The 24,156-nt window shown below is 33.1% G+C and overlaps 5 protein-coding genes across 12 annotated transcripts in view; 1 reads left to right on the forward strand and 4 right to left on the reverse strand.

The window, feature by feature from the left end:
- The window catches only part of LOC108760816 (unconventional myosin-Ie), a 36,040-nt gene extending 29,507 nt beyond the window's left edge, over positions 1–6,533 (forward strand). For both annotated transcript variants that reach the window (XM_018507032.1, XM_018507033.1), the window contains exons 11-21: positions 750–920; positions 1,356–1,522; positions 2,209–2,419; positions 3,516–3,746; positions 4,088–4,372; positions 4,567–4,719; positions 4,794–4,933; positions 5,021–5,190; positions 5,336–5,683; positions 5,757–6,113; positions 6,349–6,533. In XM_018507032.1, the coding sequence (XP_018362534.1) occupies positions 750–920; positions 1,356–1,522; positions 2,209–2,419; positions 3,516–3,746; positions 4,088–4,372; positions 4,567–4,719; positions 4,794–4,933; positions 5,021–5,190; positions 5,336–5,683; positions 5,757–6,113; positions 6,349–6,425 (2,310 nt within the window). In that variant the 3' untranslated portion in view covers positions 6,426–6,533. The remainder of the gene's footprint in view (positions 1–749; positions 921–1,355; positions 1,523–2,208; positions 2,420–3,515; positions 3,747–4,087; positions 4,373–4,566; positions 4,720–4,793; positions 4,934–5,020; positions 5,191–5,335; positions 5,684–5,756; positions 6,114–6,348) is intronic.
- Positions 6,534–10,091: 3,558 nt separating this feature from the next.
- Ehbp1 (Eps15 homology domain containing protein-binding protein 1) lies at positions 10,092–18,496 on the reverse strand. 5 transcript variants are annotated; one of them, XM_018506858.1, is made up of 18 exons: positions 17,855–17,958; positions 17,142–17,349; positions 16,890–17,071; positions 16,463–16,674; positions 16,156–16,291; positions 15,699–15,929; positions 15,177–15,366; positions 14,888–15,054; positions 14,553–14,775; positions 14,229–14,399; positions 13,307–13,393; positions 13,031–13,144; positions 12,746–12,946; positions 12,527–12,676; positions 12,130–12,347; positions 11,829–12,017; positions 11,617–11,742; positions 10,092–11,266 (listed from the first exon to the last, which is right to left on the reverse strand). In XM_018506858.1, exons 1-17 carry the CDS (start codon positions 17,956–17,958, stop codon positions 11,661–11,663), a joined length of 2,865 nt encoding a protein of 954 aa, XP_018362360.1. In that variant the 3' UTR covers positions 10,092–11,266; positions 11,617–11,660. The 5 variants fall into 5 exon arrangements, with proteins under 5 accessions (XP_018362360.1, XP_018362362.1, XP_018362363.1 ...); XM_018506860.1 differs by lacking the exon at positions 13,307–13,393 and having other exon boundaries at positions 14,238–14,399; positions 17,855–18,496; XM_018506861.1 differs by lacking the exon at positions 14,229–14,399 and having other exon boundaries at positions 10,093–11,266; positions 17,855–18,496.
- An 847-nt stretch (positions 18,497–19,343) lies between these two features.
- On the reverse strand, positions 19,344–20,691 carry sel (canopy family protein seele). The gene is made up of 5 exons (XM_018506870.1): positions 20,491–20,691; positions 20,299–20,386; positions 20,095–20,210; positions 19,678–19,884; positions 19,344–19,606 (listed from the first exon to the last, which is right to left on the reverse strand). The coding sequence occupies exons 2-5, from the start codon at positions 20,384–20,386 to the stop codon at positions 19,400–19,402; spliced, it is 618 nt and encodes a 205-aa protein (XP_018362372.1). The 5' UTR covers positions 20,491–20,691; the 3' UTR covers positions 19,344–19,399.
- Positions 20,692–22,178: 1,487 nt separating this feature from the next.
- On the reverse strand, positions 22,179–23,913 carry LOC108760745 (polycomb protein eed-B). Of its 3 annotated transcripts, none has more exons than XM_018506865.1 (2): positions 23,842–23,913; positions 22,179–23,753 (listed from the first exon to the last, which is right to left on the reverse strand). In XM_018506865.1, the coding sequence occupies exon 2, from the start codon at positions 23,739–23,741 to the stop codon at positions 22,464–22,466; it is 1,278 nt and encodes a 425-aa protein (XP_018362367.1). In that variant the 5' UTR covers positions 23,742–23,753; positions 23,842–23,913; the 3' UTR covers positions 22,179–22,463. The 3 variants fall into 3 exon arrangements, with proteins under 3 accessions (XP_018362367.1, XP_018362368.1, XP_018362366.1); XM_018506866.1 differs by having other exon boundaries at positions 23,837–23,912; XM_018506864.1 differs by having other exon boundaries at positions 23,825–23,881.
- Positions 23,896–24,156, reverse strand: part of LOC108760749 (uncharacterized) — a 2,760-nt gene continuing 2,499 nt past the window's right edge. The window contains exon 4 of the mRNA XM_018506871.1: positions 23,896–23,969. Coding sequence (XP_018362373.1) covers positions 23,965–23,969 — 5 coding nt within the window. The 3' untranslated portion in view covers positions 23,896–23,964. The remainder of the gene's footprint in view (positions 23,970–24,156) is intronic.

Raw genomic sequence — 24,156 nt, forward strand, 5'->3', positions numbered from 1 at the left:
TCACTAAATAGAAAGTGTTCTACACAATGTAACACAGTGAATTATTATATCCTTGTTGTTTAGCAATGTTAAACAAAGATGAGATAATAATGTAATCGAAAGATGAAATAATCACTATGTCTTGCTGGAAAGCCTCTTATATTTTCTCATTCAACGTTTCGCTAAGATTATGCGATTGTTGGGGACAAATAAAATATATTCGGAAACTGGGATGAAAAGGGGTGAAATAACGGCAACCGGTTTCCAGTTGATCATATCAGCCGCCGGCCGCGGCGGTGAGGTACCACCTTCAGGTTTAGCTCAGGCTGAAATGGAAAGCGATTTTAAAAGCGCCGGGCAATCGCGTTATTACTATCGCCTTTCCCTTCTCTATCGCCTCGGGTAAGCGAGATATAAATCGTCTGTACGTGCGCGATATATCCGGCGGTACCAGCGGCACGTAATTAAGCCTGTATTTTCGATGTAACGAGCAAGCAAGCGTCTTGCAACCTGCGCATATCTTCCACGAAAGTTAGATCGACGATCTGAATTATCCAAGCAATGACGCGCTTCGAGTTTTGTAACACTTATCGGTGCACTTATTATGCAATCAAGATGAGTATAACAAAACATGCTATTTTGTAAGCTAAGTGAATAAATGTTACTTCAGCTGACAATTTGGTCTCTGCTCTTATTATAAAGACAATTAATTAACGCGAGGTAATTTCGTTTTCTATTATACCATAGGATCGAATTTTGCTTCGTTTCAGGAAGAATACATTTTCGAGAACATCAGGTGGACACCGATAGATTATTTCAATAATGCCATCGTGGTGGAGCTTCTCGAAGGTAGGAAACCACCTGGTCTCTTCTTGGTCCTCGACGATGTGTGCGCGACGTTGCACGGTGGGAGCACGGGTGCCGACGCTGACTTGAAGAAGGTATCCTTGGTGTATAGACACGTATTTATAACGTATTTAACGAATTAATATATATTATATATTACCCAAGTAAAATATAGAGTCTAATTAAGTTGTAATTAAGACATAATGGTTGCCCTTTACACCGTTCGTTTAAGAGTTTAGGTCATTACCTATATACGATAGGTGTGTCTTATTCAATCTATATGTTAAACAAGACCACCTATCGTATAGGTAACGGTCTAAACGTACTCTATAAATACTCTTATAATAGGCCAATGATATTATAGCGCGTTATCATGGCGTCATTTTAAAACTTAAAAATAATTTTATAAGCGACAAATAAGGTCATAATGTGATGTTCTTATGTTATATATTATTATGATATTTCTGTGCTCTATTTAAGTGTATGTGTGTGTATATAAAATATATAATAAATTATCGAATATTGTGCAGAAACTGGCGAAAGCAGCTAAGCAACACGCCCATTTCCAAGACAACGGTGATGGTTTCGCAATTCTCCACTACGCCGGTGTAGTATCCTACTCTGTCGATGGGTTCTGTGATAAGAATCGGGACGTCCTCTTCTTGGACCTGATCGAGTTAATGCAGACTAGCACGAAGTAAGCGATCCCGAAGGCCGTTAGCATACGACTGTCGATTGTCCGGGTGACAAATTATCCTGAAAGCGAGTCCGTAAAAATGTTAAATATTTGACGAGAGAACAAGATTGAGGAAGAAATTGAGTACCTAAAATCTCGCGGATGAATGAAGAAGTAAACCTTAAGTAACAACATACATATGAAGATTCTTATTTTTAAAACTTGCGATTGTGTTTTATTATACTTGATATTAATTGCATTATTCTATATTTTTTTATAATTCAAATAGATGCAGAATAGCGTTAATTGATATTTATAATATTTATAATCAGCTTCATATCCATCTGATGAAGACGATTACGTAAATAATTCCTCGATGATTTAATGTAATTATCACGTAATTCTAATCATCGATAAATTTGCAAGTTTACGTAAAACCTGTACATGTAAAATTTCGTGAAAGTCACGTACAAATCGATAACCAGAAATCACGTATTCTCAAGAGGTTCAGTTAAATTAGTAATATTATAAACTTATCTCTCTTACCTCTTTTTCGAATTTTGTTTATATTTTTCTGTACAATTATATCCACGTTTTAAATTTTCTGTACAATTATATCCACGTTTTAAATTTTCCTGTTAATAGTTATTCACAATTGTTATTAACAATTGTAGTTGAAATGGTAAAAAAAAGATGTTATCTTACAGTTCTTTAGTGCGCAAGCTCTATCCGCAAGAAAATACCGGTAAAACGAAAACTCTTAAGTCCAGACCAACCACCGCGGGCAGTAAAATCAGAAATCAAGCCAGTCGCTTGGTTGGTCAGCTGATAAAGTGCACGCCGCATTACATCCGGTGCATCAAACCGAATGAAACGAAGAAATCGCGCGATTGGGATCATCTGAGAATCAAGCATCAGGTACTGTAATTGTTTAGTATTATTTGCATTCGTCTATCACTGAAATTTGGAAACATCAAACATATTACTTTGTGCTTTTACTCAAGTCAATACATGGATAATATATATCTGTCTAAATTAAACCTCAAGAATATAAAGTTTGAGAAAAAAGAGAAAACAAAGGCATTTTCTATATACAGTCTGATTTATCTCAGCCTTAGCTCGACAATGTGTCATTCTAGCGAAGTATGTCAGACATATATGTCTAGAGCAATTATACATAATGCTTCTTTCCTTCTTCGGATAACATTGAAATTTGTTCTGTTCGAGAAAGTCAATACGACATAACTCACGCTAGAATAGTACTTGCTTGAATATGCAAAATTGCTGACAAGGTTTTTATTAAAGATCTATATTCTTATAGAAGTTCGTGTCCCTGTTGAAATTTAAGTGATTAAGTGTTAGAAACTAATAGTATTGTGTACTAATTTTATGATTCATTAGTTTCATAGACATGTACATATTTATAAATCTTAATTTAGTTGAATAATTGTTAATGCAAATGATAACTGTAGAAAAAAATTATAATTTTGCGGCAATATATAAGATACTGTAGCATTACAAGTATATACATACTTATTTACGGAGCATTTATATAATAAAAAATCATGAATTTAATAATTTATTATCCAAATATTTGGATAATAATCGGAAATTTGAGGAAATAAATGTTAATAATCGGAAATTTATATCATCGATGATGTCAGCATTCTTCAATTGCCTTCGGGACCTCGAAGCCTTTTCTATGTAAAGACGAAAATTTGTCCAGGGTTGACGGTCTTTAATAGTATCTCGTCGACGAAAAAACAAATTTACGAGTGTTTCAAATGGTTCTAAAAATACAATCGTGTATGTCCGACATTCTTAATTAGTTGCCGAATAAAAATCGTCTGTTATCCTTTCGTGAATGTTTTAATTTTCAAACTATTATATAAATCATCGATATTATTCATCTTTTTAAAATTACTTTAAGACATATACACTTGATGCGTGTGACATACTTGCGGTGGACTGATGAATAATAATAATTACGCAGTTTTCCAATGATATATTGTAGGTGGAATATTTAGGTCTGAAAGAAAATATTAGAGTACGTAGAGCCGGCTTCGCTTATAGAAGACCATTCTCCAAATTTCTACATAGATATGCGATTCTTACGAAAGAAACGTGGCCTCGTTGGCCCGGCGATGAGAAACAAGGCATAGAATGGATATTGGGAAGGTTTCATATCGATCGATCGCAATATCAGCTCGGCAGAACCAAGCTCTTTATTAAGGCGCCTGAAACTGTGAGTTCTATCTCTGTTATTTTAATAATGACGTGATTAGTCAATTTTTACTAATGTTTATTAACTATCAATCTTGTCCAAGGAAAAATCAAAATGACTTTATTTTGATTCTTAACATTGATAAATGGTCACGTTTCGCAGTAAAAAATCATCATTTAATTTTCATAACGTTAAAATGTTACTTGGTGTGTTCCTAGTAGTGCATGGTTTAATTTATTCTTCACTTTTTTCTAATTCTTAAAACTAGAGAAAAGAAGATATAAGTAAATTAATTCACAATTTAAAAGATTGAAGTTAACCCACGGTGATAAAAATGAATATAAGTAAGTCGTAACTTTTAGCTCTTCATGCTGGAGGAAGCACGTGAGCGGAATTACAATAAGCATGCGCAAGTTATTCAGAAAGCATTCAAGAAGTATTTCGCCCAGAAGAGACAAGAGCAGCAGATACAGGAAGCCGCTGATCTTCTTTTCGGCCATAAAGAACGGAAACGCGAGACTTTGAACAGAAATTTTTTCGGCGATTATATAGGACTGGAAGACAAGCCGCAGATGATGAGTCTGATTGGCAGACGGGAGAAAGTATTTTTCGCCGAAGTCGTGAAAAAGTACAATAGAAGATTCAAGGTAAAGATATTAAAATTAAAATTAAAATATTAAATCATTAACAATTTAAACTCTCCTTTAATTTGAATTCTGCAAAAATCATGTTATTATTGTAATTTTGAAGAATTATTTAATAACATAATACATCAAGTTCTCTTAATTTCTTAATTCCTTAAGTTTTTAACTTAAAATTTTAAGTGTGATTTATGTAACAGACGTGCAGAATAGATCTCATCCTCACCGGGAAATGCATCTATTTGATTGGTCGAGAGCAAATAAAGAACGATTCCAAGGACAAATCCATCGAAGTTATTAAAAGGAAGCTATTATTTAATCAAATCAGCTGCGTATCATTAAGCACGCTAACAGTAATTATTTCATGATTCTTTATGCTAGCAGTATACTAGTTAAAGACATTTTAACGATATATTTTCCGTTCCAGGACAATTTCATAATAATTCACGTAAAGGAAGACTACGCTAGCGTATTAGAATCAGTATTCAAAACGGAATTTTTATATATCCTTAGCAAAAAGTATCTGGAAGATACCGGTCATCCTTTGAACATCGTATTTAGCAACGAGTACGACTAGTTTTTTTATTTTTCATATATCATCAGCGCTGCTACATAATGCATTATAGGCTTGAAAATAAAATCATTTCTTTTCAGCTTGCAGTTTAAAGTAAAGAAAGAAGGTTGGGGTGGAGGTGGAATAAGATATATAAAGTTTACACAAACAGTTAATAACGATGATGTTATTCACAATAATAAACAAATTTTAAAACCGTTTAGTAAAATACTCAATGTCAACATCACTCCAGGTTTACCGAATACAATGAGTAAGTTTTAGTTGGATTAGTTTTGAGCTTCAACAGATAATAATTCTTGATTTTCAATCTTATATATATATATATATATACACGCGTAAACTTCGCGGTATTTAATATCTGAATAAATAATTAAAAAATATATAAAACTCTGTAGAACCTAATCCGGTGGCGTATCGACGGAAGCCTCCTATGTCTGTGGATAACATCTTGCCGCCGCAGGTGTGCGATCTAATAACTTCAGCCCTCTCAACTCAGAATAATCAGGCGATTATGACTGGGACTTCTCTTCTTAGTCCGATGGCAGCCGCAAGATCTGTGATGATTCCTTCAGCAACAACTTCAAATAGTAGACCGCACATTCCACCGAATCGTCCAAATGTACAACCTGCACAGTTTAAAAAGGACATGAAAAATGGTATGAACAACGTGAACAAGCTGCGAGACAAACAGATCGCCGTTAGAGGCATGCTTATCAATAATAATCCCAATGCTGCACCGCGTGGTAAGTTTCTATGAATTCCATTTAAAGAAATATTAAAGAAATGAACCTAGATAGAGCAAGTTATAATTTAAAGGTTTACTCAAATTTCCTCCACCGCCCACGGAGCCACCACCATCGAACGAGCCTATGGGCTTCAGATTACCACCTCTTAACGGTGAATATAACAGCAAGATTTCTGGTCACTTCAATAAAGAAATGCAAACGTCCCAAGAATGGAATGTGAAGCAAATGAACAACGCGCTTGAACGAGAGAAGAAGGAAGACAATGCCGCGTATGCAGTAGCCAACAAAAAAGTACCTCCTCAGAAACCTCGCCAGAAACCAGCACTCCCAAGTTTACCAAAAGTTAAAGCCTTATACGACTATGAGCCGAAGGATCTGGACGAGTTAGAGCTCAAGGAAGGCAACATCGTAGAAGTACTCAAAGAACGTGAGTTATTGCAATCCTAGCTTATTTGCATAATAAATGACAATAAATTTAGCAGCGATATACGTAAAAAGAGAATAAAGTTGGTAATGTGTATAATTGTTTACTAATATTTTTGCCATTGATATAAAAAAAATAAAGTGTGTGAAACCGATTGTATTTATCAGAAAATATAATTTTTGCTATTAGTCCTTTACAATTTAAGTATTAAAATATCAGCTGATAATATTTTTTTTAGATGAGGGCGGTTGGTGGCACGGAAGATTGAAAGGGAAGACCGGTCTTTTTCCCTCCAATTATGTAGAAAAGATATGAATTCTGTAATCGATAGCCATCAAAAAAACTTATCCTAAGCGGAACAAGTCATTATGATATCAAAATGATGTCAAAATGACTTCATTAAAAGTCATTTTTCTATCATTTTCGATTCATTTTAATGTCATTTTGACATTATCGTAACTTGTTGTTCTGCTTGGGATTGAATTACATGAAATCGGAACATAACTGTAATAAGTACATTGTACCTGTTATTCGCAATTTTCGTGCTCTATAATAATATAATTATTGTTATATGTGTCTTTAATTAAATAATATTAGTAGAACATCTATTAATGCCAAAGCCGGAAAAAAATCAAAGAATTCATAATTGAAAGAAAGGCGCGATAATTTATTGAAGATATTCATCGTTTAACAAAGGTAATGAAAGATCAAATGATGGTAGTTATGAAATGATAGTATTATATTATCGTTTAAATATATTTTTATCTAAATGTTAAAAGTTAAAAACAATACGTTGCTTTTATTGTTAATTAATGTACGATAGATATATAATCTGTTTAACTTTTGGTACTGTACAGCGCGATAAATATTAATATAATCAACACATTCCCTGCCGAAAAATTTCGATTAAAACCGATTAGAACATAATCCATTTTAATCGACTATAATCCAATCTGACTGCAATTTGCTAAGGTTCCACCAATGTAAGATTAATTTTAATCTCGGTTTAATTTATCCTTTATCTTCTTCTAGTTCTGTAAATTAAAAAAATAAGTAGTAAGTTAAACTGAGGTTAAAGTTAATTTTACATTGATAAAATCGGGCCTTAGAGAAAGACAACATTAATCCGTTTCAATTCAAAATTCATCGATTGCCCGTATGCAATTTCAATACGTTTTAATAATATTCCATTTTTAATATTACAAATAGATTTGCAATCAAGTTTAATCCGACATTCACAATCAAATTTTTCTCATAAATATTATATTCAATTATGTGTATAAATAAAGAAAGAAAATTGTATTTATAATAAAGTTATATTTATTGAATTTCAAATGGATTTCAAATATTTGGAGGTTTGCATAAATGTCTATGATATCACTACATGAATAAGTTTGTTTTTCACATCGCTTATGGAAACTTGAAACTGAATTGTGTACATAATCTTCTGTACCATCAATGTACGATACATTGAAAACGGTTTGATAGAATTAATTATAATTCTAGATATTTGAATGTGACATTTATTATTTAACAGAATGATATGTATGATTAAAAACTTATGTGTGTATGTGTATATTAAAAACATGTGTATATGTGTATATCAAAAATTATAATAAAAAATACACTTAAATTGGGAATTAAATAAACATAACACTCAAATAAACAAGAATCACTTAAAGCTGAAATTGAACTTCTTTTGTAAAGGTGTTACGCAGTTGAGAAAGAAAGATGAAGCTTTTGCGGATCACGATAGATAATTAAATCTATTTTAATGCAGTTGAATTCGAATTTGCCGGCACGACTGGCATGATGATCAGCATGGCCGGTAAAAACAATCTATTTTAATAAAAAGAATTCATCATTTCGCAGATGAAAAGTAAATCGATTTTATGTGAATTGAATTTGCTGTTGTTATGAGTCACAATCAAACATGGCAAAGTCCATTTTTATTCCAAAATTAATTTTACTTATATGTAGATACATGCATTTTATTATTATGATAAGAATGAAATATCACTTTTAGTATCATCAACGTCATATTTATTTCCTTCTGCAGTGCTTTATAAGTCTTTCTTATATAGCGAATATTGCGTGATACGTTTCTTCCCTTGTTCGCTCGCATTCTCACATATATTACGATTAACATCGGCAAAGGAAAATAAAATAGCACATCTCCACAAGACTACAGCATTGGCAAGAACGATTATTTTTACAATAATTATCTTTCATACTAGTACAGAGTAAAATAAATTAAAAATTAATAATTTAGTGTGCTACGGTTTTATAAACATACAAGTATAATATTTATAGGCACTAGAATAATAAATTATTGCTAAATTATTTGTCGTTTAATCGAATAGCCCCTAGTCGCGTTGCCCCTAGACCGCGAAAAATTCAAATACCGTGATGGAGCCAGGATTACATATATGTATATACATACATATGTATTACATATATGTATATAATATGTATTATATGTACATACATATGTATTATATATATATATATACATTATATGTATATATGCATATATATACATATCATATATATATATATATATGTGGTTTAAAATTGTCTATTTAGATTTTAGAATACATTGAACTCCATAATGAGATCGTGTAATGAGCGATTCATTCGGTCTAACAGAGCAGAGATCACACTTTGTAGCTTAGAATATCTGTTGTTTCTCAATATTCGAATTATATATTTCAAGAACTATTTCCTCTTTTGCTAAGGACTTCAGCAATATTCTATTCTCTAGCTTAACGGATTTCTTGCGAGAACTAAAAAAAATACGAGGAGCAAAGTTAAAAGTAAAAATATAAAATTGTTTAAAGTGCTATGATACTCGATTTAATTATAGATATATATTACGATATCAAGAGGAGATAATTCTCATAAACTTTAATCGCGTGTTTCGATAATTATATATGCTTCCAGGAGGGCGATTTTATATGGTCTGTTTGGAACACACACACATATATATATATATATATATATACACACACACACACATATATATATATATATCTATATATACATATCCGAATTAATTATCATTCTATCCTCAATTGTATTAATGTTCCAATATTTCAAGAATTCACGCAGTCTTCGATGCATATATTGTAAATTATAATACAATCTTCGATGCATACAATGTAATAAAGTTTCAATAATAATTGTAAATAGTTTGTGTTAGTACGTATTAATGCAAAATTCACAATTTATTTAAACAAAGATTATTTAATATAGAGACAACATATGTTCAATTTTTGAAGATTATGTTGCATTAAATTATAGTTATAATAGCGTTGAAACACATTTGTAACTTCTAATTATTTGTTTGGTGTTAAAAAATTTGGATAAATTGGACATTCATTGTGATTGTCAAGCGTAACATATGTAAAACAACTAATTTCTACATGTTCTATTTTTAACTCTTTATTTCATGAATTTCATCAAAAATTGTGAATTTTGAACATTTTTGCTGTGCTACAAATATTTAATAAAGCGAAACGATATTTTCAATATAAAATTAGAATATTTTATATATAAAATTACTTTTCATTATCTAAATGTTAAATTTGTAATTTCACTCGATAAAATCACAATGAAACAAAGAGTTAAGAAATAACTTTGTCTTGTATTATGGGAAGTAAATGATATACATCTATATCTTATATATATTGCTTTCAGCAGGTAAATCCTACTTTGTATTCTATATTTTACGGAGCAATTGTGCTTAAAAATGTACTTTTTGTCACAATATGTGTCAATAATTTCATATCTGTAGCAGTTATAAAAAGACGATAATTATTTATTCTGTCATTTAAAACGTTCCAAACGGGACAACGAATGTAATAAACATTCGTTATAATTTCTTGCCCTCGAGATCCGTTAAGCCGAAAATTTTTCGAGCGAATTTATCAAGAATTTATTTATTTATTTTTTTCTTTACGTATGTTGTTAGCCAAAACATTTAAATATAATGCACCATTTTGTTATAAAAAGTTATAGTCAACATAATATTCTTATTACACGCAGATATACGATACCACATATAAGAATTAGTCTTAGTAAAAATTAATCTTACTACGGTTTCTTTTAAAATCTCATACCGTCAATAAGATTAGCGAATTTGTTTTTAACGCATTTTTCTACATTTATACAAATTCGTCAAATAGGATGTAAAAAGTATATCAATTCGTTCGTATGGCACAAATAGAGTACATGCGAATGCTCGATGAGAACAACTGATGCAAATACGAAAACTATAGCCACGCGTTCCACTTTCCGCAATAGTTTCACAATTAATTTTCCGTAAATCGATTTGGATCGATGAACACGAAATACATTTACTAAATTACTCTTCACGTATCTCTTGCATGTTCTTGCGTAACAGCCTGCTTTAACTTTCTTTGGCTTTCCGATATTAAATCTCTTAGCAATTAAGTCACAAAATAATTTTTCACATAAATCAAATGTCTAAAGTTCACTTGCATGAAAGAACTGCATTTAATTTATACTTTCTTGAACCAGCTACTAATTTATATAATATGTATAAACAAAATCTTTTAAAATATATAACACTAAGTAGCTTCGTAATTAGATCTCGAATCTTGCTAAAATATATTTTTATCACACTAATTTGCATTCTTTTCGAGCTTTTTTGCATTTGCGTTCACTTTTATTTTATTCGAGGAAGATAAATTATACCTCTTTTCATCTACTTCTTGATTCGTAAACTGTTTTGCACGATTCCGTATTCCATAGTTACGTATCATGTCATATATTTGCACACAGTCTCAACTATTAACGCGCAACATTTCACTTGAAGCATAAAATGCTTACATTATATAATCGATATTATGCTCGATAATATACAAAAAATCATTTAACCATTTATATCTAATAATTCGACAGTGTCTAAGTTTAATTGCGTTTTTTCTTTCGTCGTGAATCGACGAACTTATATTAAAAACAAAAGAAATGGAAAAATTTGTTTGATCTATCTTTTGATGAATTAATCTACAATGCATAATAAAAAATGAGTCTCTAAAAATAACCTGTTTGTAAACCATGAATGTTCACACTTGACTTCAATATCTAATTTTGTCGACTTTTTGGCAACTCCACAGCAACATGGGTCATGCCTGTAAATGTAAAAAATCGTATTCTTGTATATTATTATTTCTTATAAAAGAATTTTTGATAAACAGAAGACGCGATAAATAAAAAAAAAAGCTTAATATAAATTGCCCTTCATTAACAATTATCTGTTAATCTGTTTTGATCAGAAAGTTTATTAATAAAAATAGAAAATTTAATAAAACAAATAGAGATAAAAAAGATTTAATTTAAAATTTATTTAACAAAATAATTAAAATTAGAATTAATAAAAAAATAAATCAAACGTGAATGGAAATCTTATTCAAATAATAAATCGGATTGTATTAATTATTAATTTTTCTATTTTTCAAAACATGCTATATAAACAATTTACCTGCACAATAATTCTGGGAAAAAATACGATAAATAATTAACTCCTCATTGCACAACACAATTTTTATTTCGTTGAGCTAGTCCAGCGCGAGATAAATCACGCTCTATTTCGTCATCATCTTCAATGCTAAAAAATTATTCGGGAAAGAAATATTTAATAATTTTAGAAAAATATAATAGCGCGCAAGACATATCTATTTATTAAACACTCACGCTCTTTCTTGTGTATCGAGATGATGCACCAATTCATCCCTTTTGTTTACAATAGATACTAATTCCTCCAACAATAAATTTTCACGCATTTTTTGCTCTGGTGTCTTTTGCCAATCTTCCACTGCAAGGATGCTTCTTAATTCGTGATTCAAGAGCTCAAATCTTCGCTCTAAATCGTCTTCTTTCTCCCTAAAGATAAAAAGTTCCATTGAATTGAGATTATTGTAATATATCATCCTATTCTATTTTCAATAAAAATTAAAAATACATAATAACATGCTTGAATCAATGAATCACTTACAGTATGTTTAGTTGCATTTGTCTTCTTAAGAGAGCATTTTTTTTGTTAACAAGAGTAAACCATAGAGACATCAGTCTTTCCGTTTCGTCTTCGTTATCGCTTTCCATGGCTGCTCTCAATTGCTTTTCAAGCTTGCCAGCTTGAATGTCAATCTGATTTTGCTCTCTTTCAAGTGCTTCAAGCTCATTTTGAATATACGATGTCATGTCTTTACCCAACTAGAACATATCGAATTAAAAATAAATCGTCATTATAAAATACTTTTGTTTCACAATTTCTTTCATTATATTAAAATTAAATATTAATAATATTCATTTCCTAATAAAATTGCAATGCAAATATAATAAAATTAATAGAATGTCCAACAAAATTAAATTAATAATGCAAGTTAACATACCCCGCGAAGTGTATATGGAGTTCTATCGGGACTTCCTTTATCGGGCGAGATTCTTTCAATAATTTTGGAAAAGGAATACAAAGGAGAGCCAGTTTTCTTTTCTCCATCTGTCATACTTGAATTTCCCAGTATATTTCCATTGTACTCAGACTAAAAAATTAGTTATAATTGATCGTTTTGTTACATAATTGTGTAAAAAAGTAAATGATATCGCAGTACCTTTATACTGATTCGATCACTGGGTGTCGATGGCGTAATGCTGCGTCTAGGACTATTGTTCTGATCGTCTATCGATCGTCTGTCACTATTGTTATCATCATTCAACTGACTTGGAGTCACAGCGACGCCCATTTTAACTTCCGCAATCAAGCGTCTCGCCCTTTCTCGCAAGTTTTGTTGTCTCTCGTCATCATTCTGTGTCTACAAAATATATTACATACATATAGACGCTCATTCCTTGAGAAATACTCGATTAATTCTTTATTGTGAATAAAACTGTAGAACCTCAACGGGACTGATAGCAGCAGAAACAAATCCGGATGGCTTCGTTTGATTCCTGGCTTGTTCCAAGAGTTGTCTCGCTCGCTCTCGCAATTCATCGTGCCGACTAACTAACGGCTAATACAAAAAAGATAAACGTGAATAATTAGTGCAACAATTGAGTATTCATAAAATTTTCGTTTATTTTGAATGACTTTAGTTTCGTTGTTACTGGGGTACATTGATATGATATAACATTAAAAGCGACATAATATTAACAACAAATATATTGTTAATTACATGTGACCGTTGTTCTCCATACGGCGGCGATGCACCTTGACATTCGGAACTACCTCGACTTCCTCTATCGTCAGAGTTTACCGAGTCCTACAAAAGATCGTCCTATATACGTTTGCAGAGCCTTGTTACGTCATGACATTGTTGCAAAGCTTCTTCATAAATATACGATTCAGACCAGTATTTTCGCGGTAAAAAAATGTCATGGTAAAAATAAATAAATGCAGATTATTAACAATATAATTACCAACAATATAATTACGTCACATAAAATTGTTAAATTTACAAGTTGTTTGTAATTAGATATTATTACATATATAATAATTTTTGTATTATTCCTAGAAACGCGTTACATTAAGAAAAAAGTGTGAAACCCGCAAAAAAAATTAAATATTACTGAAATAAGTTATGACTTTTCCTGATATTATTATTTGACACTCTGTTATAGAAGTGCAAGGTTTTGTGAGGTTCTTATCCCTTAGAGATACTTTTTTTTTTACAGAATTTTCCAACATATTGATAATTTAAAAAGTTATGAACACATTAAAATTTATTGAAAAATTACATTAAATATACGCTAAAGAAATTTTAAAGCAAAAGCTTATATGGAACAGCCCGTATAAATCTACACGTGCATTGCGGAATGTTATGCGCGAATTCTCATGCATATTTACATGCAGTTATATGTGTGTATTATGTAGGCGTAATTCCTGCCGTCACAAAGAGCAATCTGTTCGCTTATGATAAATAAAAAGTAAAAGAACAGACCTTGAGACAATGCATTTTGATATAATTCGCCGATGGAAAAAAATAACAGAAGGAGAATGTAACAGTGCGCGTTATGGGTTTATTGTTAATGCAGCGAGAGGTATAACAGAAGAAATGCATAAAAAGCGACAGTCTGCGCAATCTCGTATATACTGACATCACGGACCGGACTTTGCGATTTGGTAAGCGAGATCGATTGCGACCATTTGTCGTCGATTATCTGTATGTTCTCCTCTTCGTCGTCGGAGCCGAACGGATCGGTTAATTGTCGGCGTGTCATAAGTATCGGACGTTGCTGCGCTTGTTGCACTCTCGGCGGAGACTTGCTCTGCGGTAAATTGGTATTTCATTTCCTCACAACGAAAAAAAATTTGCGCGCAAATTCCGTCGGATATTATACGCGACGTTTCTCTAGACAATTCTTGGGAATAATCGCAACGTCGAAATTAACTCGAACTCAGTCCGTGTAGTTTCTACGTACCTTCTCTCTCGACGAGTATTTTTCTTTGGTCGGTGATAACACCTTGCCCAGAATGCTCTTTGAACTGGCTAATATAATGTCCTTGACCTCCTTCACGCTGGATGGCGATTTGTCTTTGTTACATTGATCGTGATCCTGATTATCCGTGTTCAGGCTCAAATGCAGCTTGTTTTTTAATGAATCGATGCATATGTCATCCTTCTTGTTATCAAACGGATTCGACCTACGAGAGTGAATCACAATTTCTAATCTTGCTTTTGATAGATTGTTGTAGAAATGTACTTTGGATTTTGGTAATTTAATAGATCACAAAATGTTATTGAGAATATATTTACCGTCTGTTATTCTCCGCTTTATTGTTTTTTTGTTCGATCTGTTCCTTCTTCCGTAAATTAATAATCTCTTGACCAAACAGTTGAACACTCACGTCAGTGTTGTTGTCCGTATTAAATCTGCCGATCATGTAAGAGGACTCGTCCGTTGTTTTACCTATTTGATGTACCTAAATTTTGGTAAAACGGTAATATATTATTAATTATATGCTATCTGTAATATTATGCAAAAAGAAAAAATGACTACAATAATTGCACAAGTCATTACATAAAAAAAATTTCGTTGAAATACCTCTAATTCGTGGCCGGTAAAATGCGCTCTCAATTGATATAAATAAGTCATCACAGCTAATTTATCAGGTACCGTTAATATATCCATGTCAGCCGGTTCAATAACTCTGGGTATGCCCAGAGTTTCACCCGCGTCGAATGCTTTCTTACAGTTGCCTTTTACATCGTGCGGCAATAGAGAATCGATGTTTCTGTAAGTTTTTATTTCATGTATTATTATTTCGTATATTATTCAATTTGATCAGGAAACTCGCAATCAAACGTCTGTTGCATATGCGGCTATAAATACACAAATGCGTCGACCTTTCCAGCATCAAAAATAATCGTCAAAGTGTTGGCACGAGTTGATTCGACGTAAGACAATGGCGATTTCAAAGTGTTTATTAATGGAATACGCGAATATAAAATAACTGGCATATCGCCAAGAATGTCTATTGACATTTTATTCCCACAAAAAGTAGCGCAAAGAATGAAACACTTTAGTATAATTACGACATTCGATCAACCTTGTAAGAACACCTACATCAGATCAGGTCTGAAATGATGAATAATCGCACAAAACGCCATTCCGTTTCTCCAAGATGTCGTTAGATTAGTGACTTTGACACCGGAATAATCCTTTGTAACTTCTTTGCACCATTCCAATAAATCTTGGCCGGGAGTAATCTCTTTCAGTCTTGGAACATTTGCGTCATTCTTTTTAAGATCCAATGGTTGCAGCGGCAATCTCAATGTGCTGTGTTCAATGTTTTTGCTGCAAAGATATTAAATTCGCAATTACATTATTTACTACATTATATAGAATAGTAACAAAGTAATCATTCTTCTGTTTCTTATAAATAAATAAAAAAGTAACTTTTTGCATAGTAAACTATTTGTGGAAACAATATTTAAAGTTATTGTACCGATTATGTCATTCTAATATTGTATTTCACACACGTACGCTATTTTGTAAAATATAATACTATAATTGTACATACTCATTTTCAACGGCAACATTGTCTTTCACGGGTGATTTTTCCTTTAAAGAGTCTCCAATTCCTGTTAGACTAATGTCACGTATAAAATGCTCGCCATCATTTACAGGAGTTGTATCATCCTTTGATAAACTTGCCACTATTGTATATACATTATATATTTTATTAGTAAATTTGTGTGATTCCATAAATTATAATAAAATTAATAAAGCAACAAGTTAGAGTTAAGATAGCAATTATATATATTTTATATTTGATGCATATACTTGTGGACACACAGTTTCAAAAAAGAGCAAGAATCAACACTCACCACTTATAGAAGTACTGGGTAATTCACTTTCAGTAAGACTGCTCGTCATTAGATCAAGTTGAGCGGAGATATCTAAAAACTCGTCCAAATTTTTTACCGACACTTCCTCAACATCTTCAGGTATATCTTCATTATCAAAATCATCTAATGGCGCAATGTCGCTGTTATTATTAACCGACATTAAACTAGCCATACTTTGCATATCTTCATCCCTAGAAAAATAAAGACAATTATTCAATAAGTATTTATCAACAAATCCAAATATAATGAAATAGCACACTTCAATAATATTTTCAGATTAAAATAATCTATAGACAGATTCAGCATATATATATATATATATATAAGGACAAGTGTTTGCTTACTACCTTGCTTAATTAATGAAATTAATTAGCAGTACGTTAATGAAATTAAACTGCACACTTACGTCGCCTTGCCCTCTCGTAGAAATACACATGACAAAGTACATTCTAGCGTAGCGCTAACAATCTTTTTAGAAGTTGGCTTCAAGTCCAATTTGAGTTGTTGCTGACTAGATTCTAAAGTTGCATATTTTTTCATATTTATATTAGTGGCAGCCACATGACGTCTCTTTCCCGTCGACGACACCTGCTCAAGAGTAGAACAATATACCATTGTGCTACGTCCTTCTGCAAGTGTATCAGTATGCTGTACTTACATCTTCGATAACAAATGTCCAATCTTTATCTTCCAGCTCATGTGTCCGTGGATCTTTAAACAGTGTCACAGAAACCGTGTGATTGTCGGGGACTGCCCAGCTGATGATACCCTTCAAAGGATCACTCAAACATGGCTCCCAGTCTAAGGGTTCTGAACTAACTCTTCTACTACGTCTTGTCCAAACAACGCTCAATTTGTTTGGCTTCCTAGAAAACGTTATTATCTTTGTACATCTTTTCGCTAGAACACATATATGCTAATATAATGTTTCTACAAAATTGTCTTTTTAATCTTATAAATTACAGTTATTTCATATACATATTTTTTCAAAATGTGTGCACATATAATTAAAAGATATCATAATCTAAATTGTGCCATATAAACATAAACATATTTTCTAAAACACAACACAACGCACAGCGTATAAAGATCTAAACGCAAGACAGTAATTTACATTTACATATATATCACTTAATTTTTTTCCCAAAATATTTATTCCAAGAGAAAAAAAGTCCATCACTTTCTTGTAAAATACAACTGCTCCTGTTTTCAAGAGCAGACGACAGTTACACAGAGATTTTCGTATAGACGAAAAAAAAAGATATTGGTGTTAGTTTCTGTTGGAAGGAGAGATTTCAGAACACTTGAGAAAGCCGCGGCAAAAGGAAGCTCTCGCTCGGCCTCGGCTAGGAATAAATCGGCGTCACTCACCACTTTGTCGTCGTCTCTAACGTGACTTCGTGGTAAGAAACGGTGAACTGAAACTTGGCCGCTCTCTTGTTCACCCGTTGCAAGCGTTTCCAGACGGAACTCATGTTTGCAGTCACGCTCCGCTTCTTTTCGCTCGGGCGCGGGGCGGCTCGGAACGATTCGTCCGGGATTGCGGGATTTATTCGTCCGCGAACGAATTCTCGTCTTCACTGCTGACGCGCGAGCGGGGCGCGCTTTGTCATTTCCGCGAGGACCGCGAGGACCGCGAGTCGCACGCGCGATCGGATCGTGGACTAAGGTCGGCCTGGTCGGCCTGGTCGGCGCTTCCCGGAATTCCCGCAATTCCCGCAATTGCCGGAAACCGACGACGTTCACGTTTCACGACACGCGCCCTCGGCGGGACTACGATCATATGTTGAATATGTTCGGACGGACGGACGGATGAGTCTTCCCAAGTCTTCCTCTCGGCTGACTCGGCTGACTCGGCAGTCGGCTCACCACTTCACGCGCGCTCTCGACTGCTCTCGACGTTCCCGGACTTCCTGGAACGAACCGACTGTCATTGTCCACGCGTGTACGTACGTACACAACACGCACGCAGTACGCACACGCGAAAGTCGAAAGTCGAAATACGTCAAGACAGCTGACCTCGAACCTACCAAAGTTCTCACTGCCCTCACTGGTTCTCACTCTCGCGCTTCTAAATCACGTCCCCTTTTCATGAAAAGTCAAGCGGGATTAGCGGGAGTGAGAGACTCGAGATACTCGAATACTGACGGCAACTGACGAGCTCCTCTCTTGGAAAAGAGGAGACCGTTGTTAGCGTTGTCTGTCAGCTCTATCTTCGAGATTCGCATTTGTCGGTCTTGTAGAAACTCGCGTGGCTTTGAAAAATTCACGCGCTAAAACACGTTCCGTTAGAAAATATTGGCTGCGTTCAGCAAAAAAAGTTATTTTGCAATTGTAAAATTCTTTAATATTATTGATTCTTGCCGGTAGTTCTTTGCTGGATCTAAATATACAACCAATCGTGTTAAAGAATTTTATAACAATCTTGCAAATTTGTTTTCTTTGCTGAACGCAGCCATTGCGGTGAAAGTGAGAGGCAGAAAAAATTTGACTAGAAGATTAGACCATGAACGATAATGATAGCGTTATCGATATATTTTGAAAATATTTAATTCTTCCATTTTACTCATAATAAATTTCTATATAACATGTTTACATATAGCTATAATGATAAATATTTTAAAAAATATTAAAAAATCTACTTAATAATCTTTCCAACGCTTTTATACTGCATATTTCACACAGCACATAGTGTTTAATGAACATTTAAGATCAGTGTAAAATATTGAATAACTAATTGTATCATATAATGCGTGCAAAAGATTTGAAAGAAAAAAAAATTCATTATTTATAGAATTTTTTACAAAATAAAAATCACTAGATATTTATATTTATACAATATTTATTTCAACTATTTCTGCTTCTTTGTACTTATGTATATAAATAATATTTTTGTAAAAATTACTCCAAATGCATTTACAATTCATCTCTATCTATGTCAAAACTTGAATCATAATTATCGTTATCTACTTCATTATCACTATAATCGTCGTCTTCCTCATCGGCATAATTTTCATTGCAAATATTTGAGATCTTTGTGCAAAGTTCTTTTTTCTTATTGGGTATGCCATTAACGTACAATGACACTATATCTTCTTCAAATTCTTCCACTACAGCGCTGCACTGCAAACGATTAACCTAAATTAATGGCAAAGCACTTTCAGCAAATATAAAACGTAATAAACAGCACTCACATAATGCTCGAGGCTCTTATTTAAATCACCATCTTGAATTATATCTACTTCGCTCATAATAGGATTCATACCACCCGATGGAGACATAAGATTAAAGATCATTAATTGATTATCAGACTTCCTCGTTGCTCTCACATAATCCGACAGTTTTTCACAAATATTGTCCAGCAAAATCGTAATATGTGTTTCAGATCGACCTAACGGCACCTTAAAATAATAAATATCGAATTTTATATTAAAAACCTATACAACACAATTCTTCAAAAGATATCCAAAAGAGAACTCTGTTGTATAGGAAAATTGAACATATGAAACTAGGGAATGGATTTATAAATGCATAAAAGCAGCAAAAATATTCTTAATAAATTTAATACTAATGATCTATCTTTTCTTGATTCTTTTTCCATTTCTTTTTACCTTTTTACGTATAGTATTCCCATCAGCATCCATTCTAAAATTACCTACATCAACTAATTTATTTGGATTAGCTTTGAGAACCTCGTTTTCCAATTCATTCATAGCTGCTCTACAAACTATAAGGTATAAAAAAATTATTCTTATTATAATTTATGATTACTATTAAAATAGAATTATATCACAGAAATTAATATTGATTTTCACCTAAACATTTCAAATGCTTTAGATCGACCTCTTTAGCTTCCACTGCAGCAATTATAAAAAATAGACCCAAAAATAGTATAGTTCTCATCTGTAAATGTAAATTGTCAATTGTATGACATTCTTCATGAGAAGTAAACATGCTCATACTCTGCAATTTTTGTTACACAAAGAACTTCAAATAGAATATCTTACCTTGTTGAGAATTGAGCAGGTTACAATAATTGTTTAGTTATATTTTTTCCACAATAATATATCTAAAACTTTTAGTATCGCAGCACGCGACACGTGTAATGTACATCTTCTAGTTTCGCGTTTGATGATGTGTAAAATACTTATATATCGTAATTTTTGTATAAACGAATGACAGTTCGCAACGTGTAATTCCGGTAATGCCAACTGTTCAAACTTAAATGGTATTTTATTAAAAATCACTTTTTCATCGAAATAATCGAAATAATAAATATAATACTTGCAATTCAATCCTAATAATATTGTAGACAATATTTATTAATGTTATTAATGTTCAAAGATACAAAAACGATATTTCGAAGTGCTGACAGATATACACACACACACACACACACACACACACACACACACACACACACACACACACACACACACACACACACACACACACACACACACACACACACACACACACACACACACACACACACACACATATATACAACTTAACCTTACCTCAATCTCGCTTCTAATTAATGATCGTTTTCTGAAAAATAAATCGATTCTTGAAAATCGAATTACATCGAGCCCTCGTTATTGTTGAATACTTAACAAAAAACCGCGAGAAATGTATGTACATTATTCTTTCAAAGAAAGAATAATATATAACGTGGCACACAAAAATGAATTTTTTTTTATTCTACTCATTCGTCTATTGTATAATTACTGCTAACTATTTCTTTTCCTTTGTTGAACAGCTTTTTGTTGTCTATCTCAATTTCCAAATAAGATTCATATGCAAAAACATATCATTAACCCGGGAGTAGGCGCATCCTGGTCATTTTGACCGAAATGTATTTTTGCATATATATATATATATATATGTGTATTATAACTAGAGAATACATGTACGATTATAATAATTAATAAGAAAACGTTCCGATAATGCTTTATATTAATCTTAATTAAAAACAAAGGAACGCAATAATTATTGAAAATAATTGTATTTATATGATATATTTTAATTATAATTTTATCTTTTTTTATTTGTTAAAATTATGTAACGAAATAAGGAGAAATTATAATTTATTTTTTATTTATAACAATATATAATAATGGCGGAGACTGACGGAGACGACAAACACTAAAGTGCGCGCGCTACGGTCTTTTAGACTGACCGTTACAAACATATCAATTTTATTTAGATATAAGCGTGTTTACGTCATCTATTTTCACATACTATACGAAAAAACTTTAACAAACATTTATGTAAAGATAAAAATATAATAGTGCCAATAAATTGAAAGATATAAATAGAAAACGGAAGAATACGGCGAAATAACCGGTACGCGATCGCTCCCGGGTTAAACAGTACTACAATCTCTCAGTGAGCGCTTAGTGATTAGCCCTTGCATCTGATTAGCATATTCCGTTAGATCTAAAATTAATTACATTTAGCGCGTAAATTACATTAAAATTTATTAAAAGCAGTTTGTCACTTCAGGACAGGTTTTAAAATCTGTGCGAAAGTCATAAATAAGACCTAATCTGTTTGTATAAATATTATTTATAATACATTGCAAAGATATTTAAAAAACAATTTTCTACCTATATTTGCAAAGATACAAGAACGATTTTCTATTTTCTATAATCTCATTCATTTATAATTCTAAAATACTTTTGCAGTTTAATCGTGACTTTTCCTTTATAAACTACAAAACTAGCTATGTCGGATAGCAGTCTATGCAATAAAAATGTATCATGCATTTGGCAATTCATTAGAAATGCAATTTTTTTTATTGTACACGTATATAGTGTGCATATAGTGAATTTGTGCTTGATTTCGAATTAATCTAATAGACTGATATAGTTTAGCCTAGATTTAAATAATTCCTATAAAAAGCACAAATATTTAATACAGCTTATACATGAAAAGGCACGTCTTTTTAATTGTGATAAAATGAATTTGAATAGAGTTAATGATCACGATTCCATCTCCAGATTGTCGCGTCGTCGCAAACGCATAATAACACGGAGCCATCTCGGCTTAGGCTAGTTTGGCGAATTGGTACGGTGCAACGAGGATGCTGAAGAGACCAGCAGCGGGCTTGCCCAGGTTCATCTACATCCAAATCCCAAACATAAGTGCGGCCAACCTGATTCCCTAACGCGATCGTGCGCTGCCAGAAATCCATTGAGAAACGTATAAACCAAATGTCGCACTCCTTAAACTCGAAACGGTGTAAAACCGTCGCGCTCGTTTCTCCATTGCGCAACTGCGAGTCCTCAAGTCTACCCGGTTTCCAGCATACAATACAGTTTTCGCAGGATTTGCTCAGGATAAAGTCGCCGAACCATTTCACGCAATCCACATAATTTCGATGAACGTCACGAGTGGTAAAGTCCGGAAAATGTTGCAGTATTGAGTCAAAGGGCCTGCCATTGCGGGTGGGATTGCAATGATAGGATTGTTTTATCGCGTCCTGCATGTCTGGCTTCTCTAAAGACCACAACTTAAGAGCATGATCCATTCCGCACGAGATGATCCTTTGGCCCTTTATGTCGAAATCAGCGCTAAGGACTTCATCCCTGTGGCCCTCCACGCCACCAAAGATCGCGATACACACATCCGTTTTGATGTTCCATAGTCTTAGAGCGTGATCTTTCGATGCTGATAATAGAATGTTCGGATCTCTTGGATGAATCTTTAGCTCATTTATCGCATGTCCATGACCGATGTAATGCTTGATACAAGTCATTGTCGCAGGACTTATAACTCGGATAACTCCACGGGATCCTGCTACAGCTAGCAAAGGTTTCCCAGAGTCGTCGTATGTCCACGCACATGTGTAAAAGTTCTCCTCTGTGTCTGGATCGGCGTAACATTGTTGTAGTTGTATATTTCCGCTCTGTTGACACTCGTAGATGCTTACGCGATTGCTACCCACAGAGGCAAATATCAACGGTTCGCCTTCCTTTAAATGATAATTGAATTGTACGCCAAATAAGGGCTGCCCGTGATCTTCCTTGACACTACAGCAAAATTTGTACATTGGTTTGTCCGTACAAGGTTTGTACTTTGCTGTCTTACTTCTGCGACGACCTTTTCGTTTATAACGGGCGCTACGAGTGGGCGTGTCGCTGCGATGAGTACCGGCGGTGGAATTGCTTCCAATGCTGCATTCTGTCACGTCACTGTCATTCTCACTGTCCTCTTGGCTGGAAGCGTATGTCTTACCACTTGATTTTTTCATCTTGATATTGATCTTAATGATTTGAACAATATTATTAACAATTGATGATAATTTAATATATATGTGAATTACTAGCAAATCATCTTATATAGCACCTTACTATTTCTGTAATCTAGTTCTATTGTCCAACAGTTCCAATAACTGGTACACCACTGTTTAATCCCAATATTCCTTCTGTTATGTTTAGAATTCTGCTTCCAAAAGAGACACAGGCTTGCATATTCTAAAATAAAAAGTATATTTTGAAATATATAAATTATAATTTGTAGAATTTGTGTATATGTATGTATGTATGTATGTATGTATGTATATATATATATACAGGGTGTTTGGCGACTACCGCATTTTTTGTCATACGTGGGTAGAACAGCCTATACTGAATCAAAAAGTCCTGTACCATTTTGAGGTGTCAGCA

This window comes from Trachymyrmex cornetzi, unplaced genomic scaffold, assembly GCF_001594075.2.
Source record: "Trachymyrmex cornetzi isolate Tcor2-1 unplaced genomic scaffold, Tcor1.1 scaffold23, whole genome shotgun sequence".
Classification (NCBI taxonomy): domain Eukaryota; kingdom Metazoa; phylum Arthropoda; class Insecta; order Hymenoptera; family Formicidae; genus Trachymyrmex; species Trachymyrmex cornetzi.

What these genes read in the sequence shown, in the direction of transcription:
- sel (XM_018506870.1), bottom strand. Translation starts at nt 20,386, where the DNA reads ATGAGAACTATACTATTTTTGGGTCTATTTTTTATAATTGCTGCAGTG. An exon ending in GGAATACTATACGTAAAAAG is followed by an intron (nt 19,885 to 20,094) that starts GTAAAAAGAAAT and finishes TATTATTTTAAG; the next exon opens with GTGCCGTTAGGTCGATCTGA. An exon ending in ATAAGAGCCTCGAGCATTAT is followed by an intron (nt 19,607 to 19,677) that starts GTGAGTGCTGTT and finishes AATCGTTTGCAG; the next exon opens with TGCAGCGCTGTAGTGGAAGA.
- LOC108760745 (XM_018506865.1), bottom strand. Translation starts at nt 23,741, where the DNA reads ATGAAAAAATCAAGTGGTAAGACATACGCTTCCAGCCAAGAGGACAGT.
- Ehbp1 (XM_018506858.1), bottom strand. Translation starts at nt 17,958, where the DNA reads ATGAGTTCCGTCTGGAAACGCTTGCAACGGGTGAACAAGAGAGCGGCC. An exon ending in AAAGCGGAGAATAACAGACG is followed by an intron (nt 14,776 to 14,887) that starts GTAAATATATTC and finishes TCACTCTCGTAG; the next exon opens with GTCGAATCCGTTTGATAACA. An exon ending in GTGATCGAATCAGTATAAAG is followed by an intron (nt 12,677 to 12,745) that starts GTACTGCGATAT and finishes CTAATTTTTTAG; the next exon opens with TCTGAGTACAATGGAAATAT.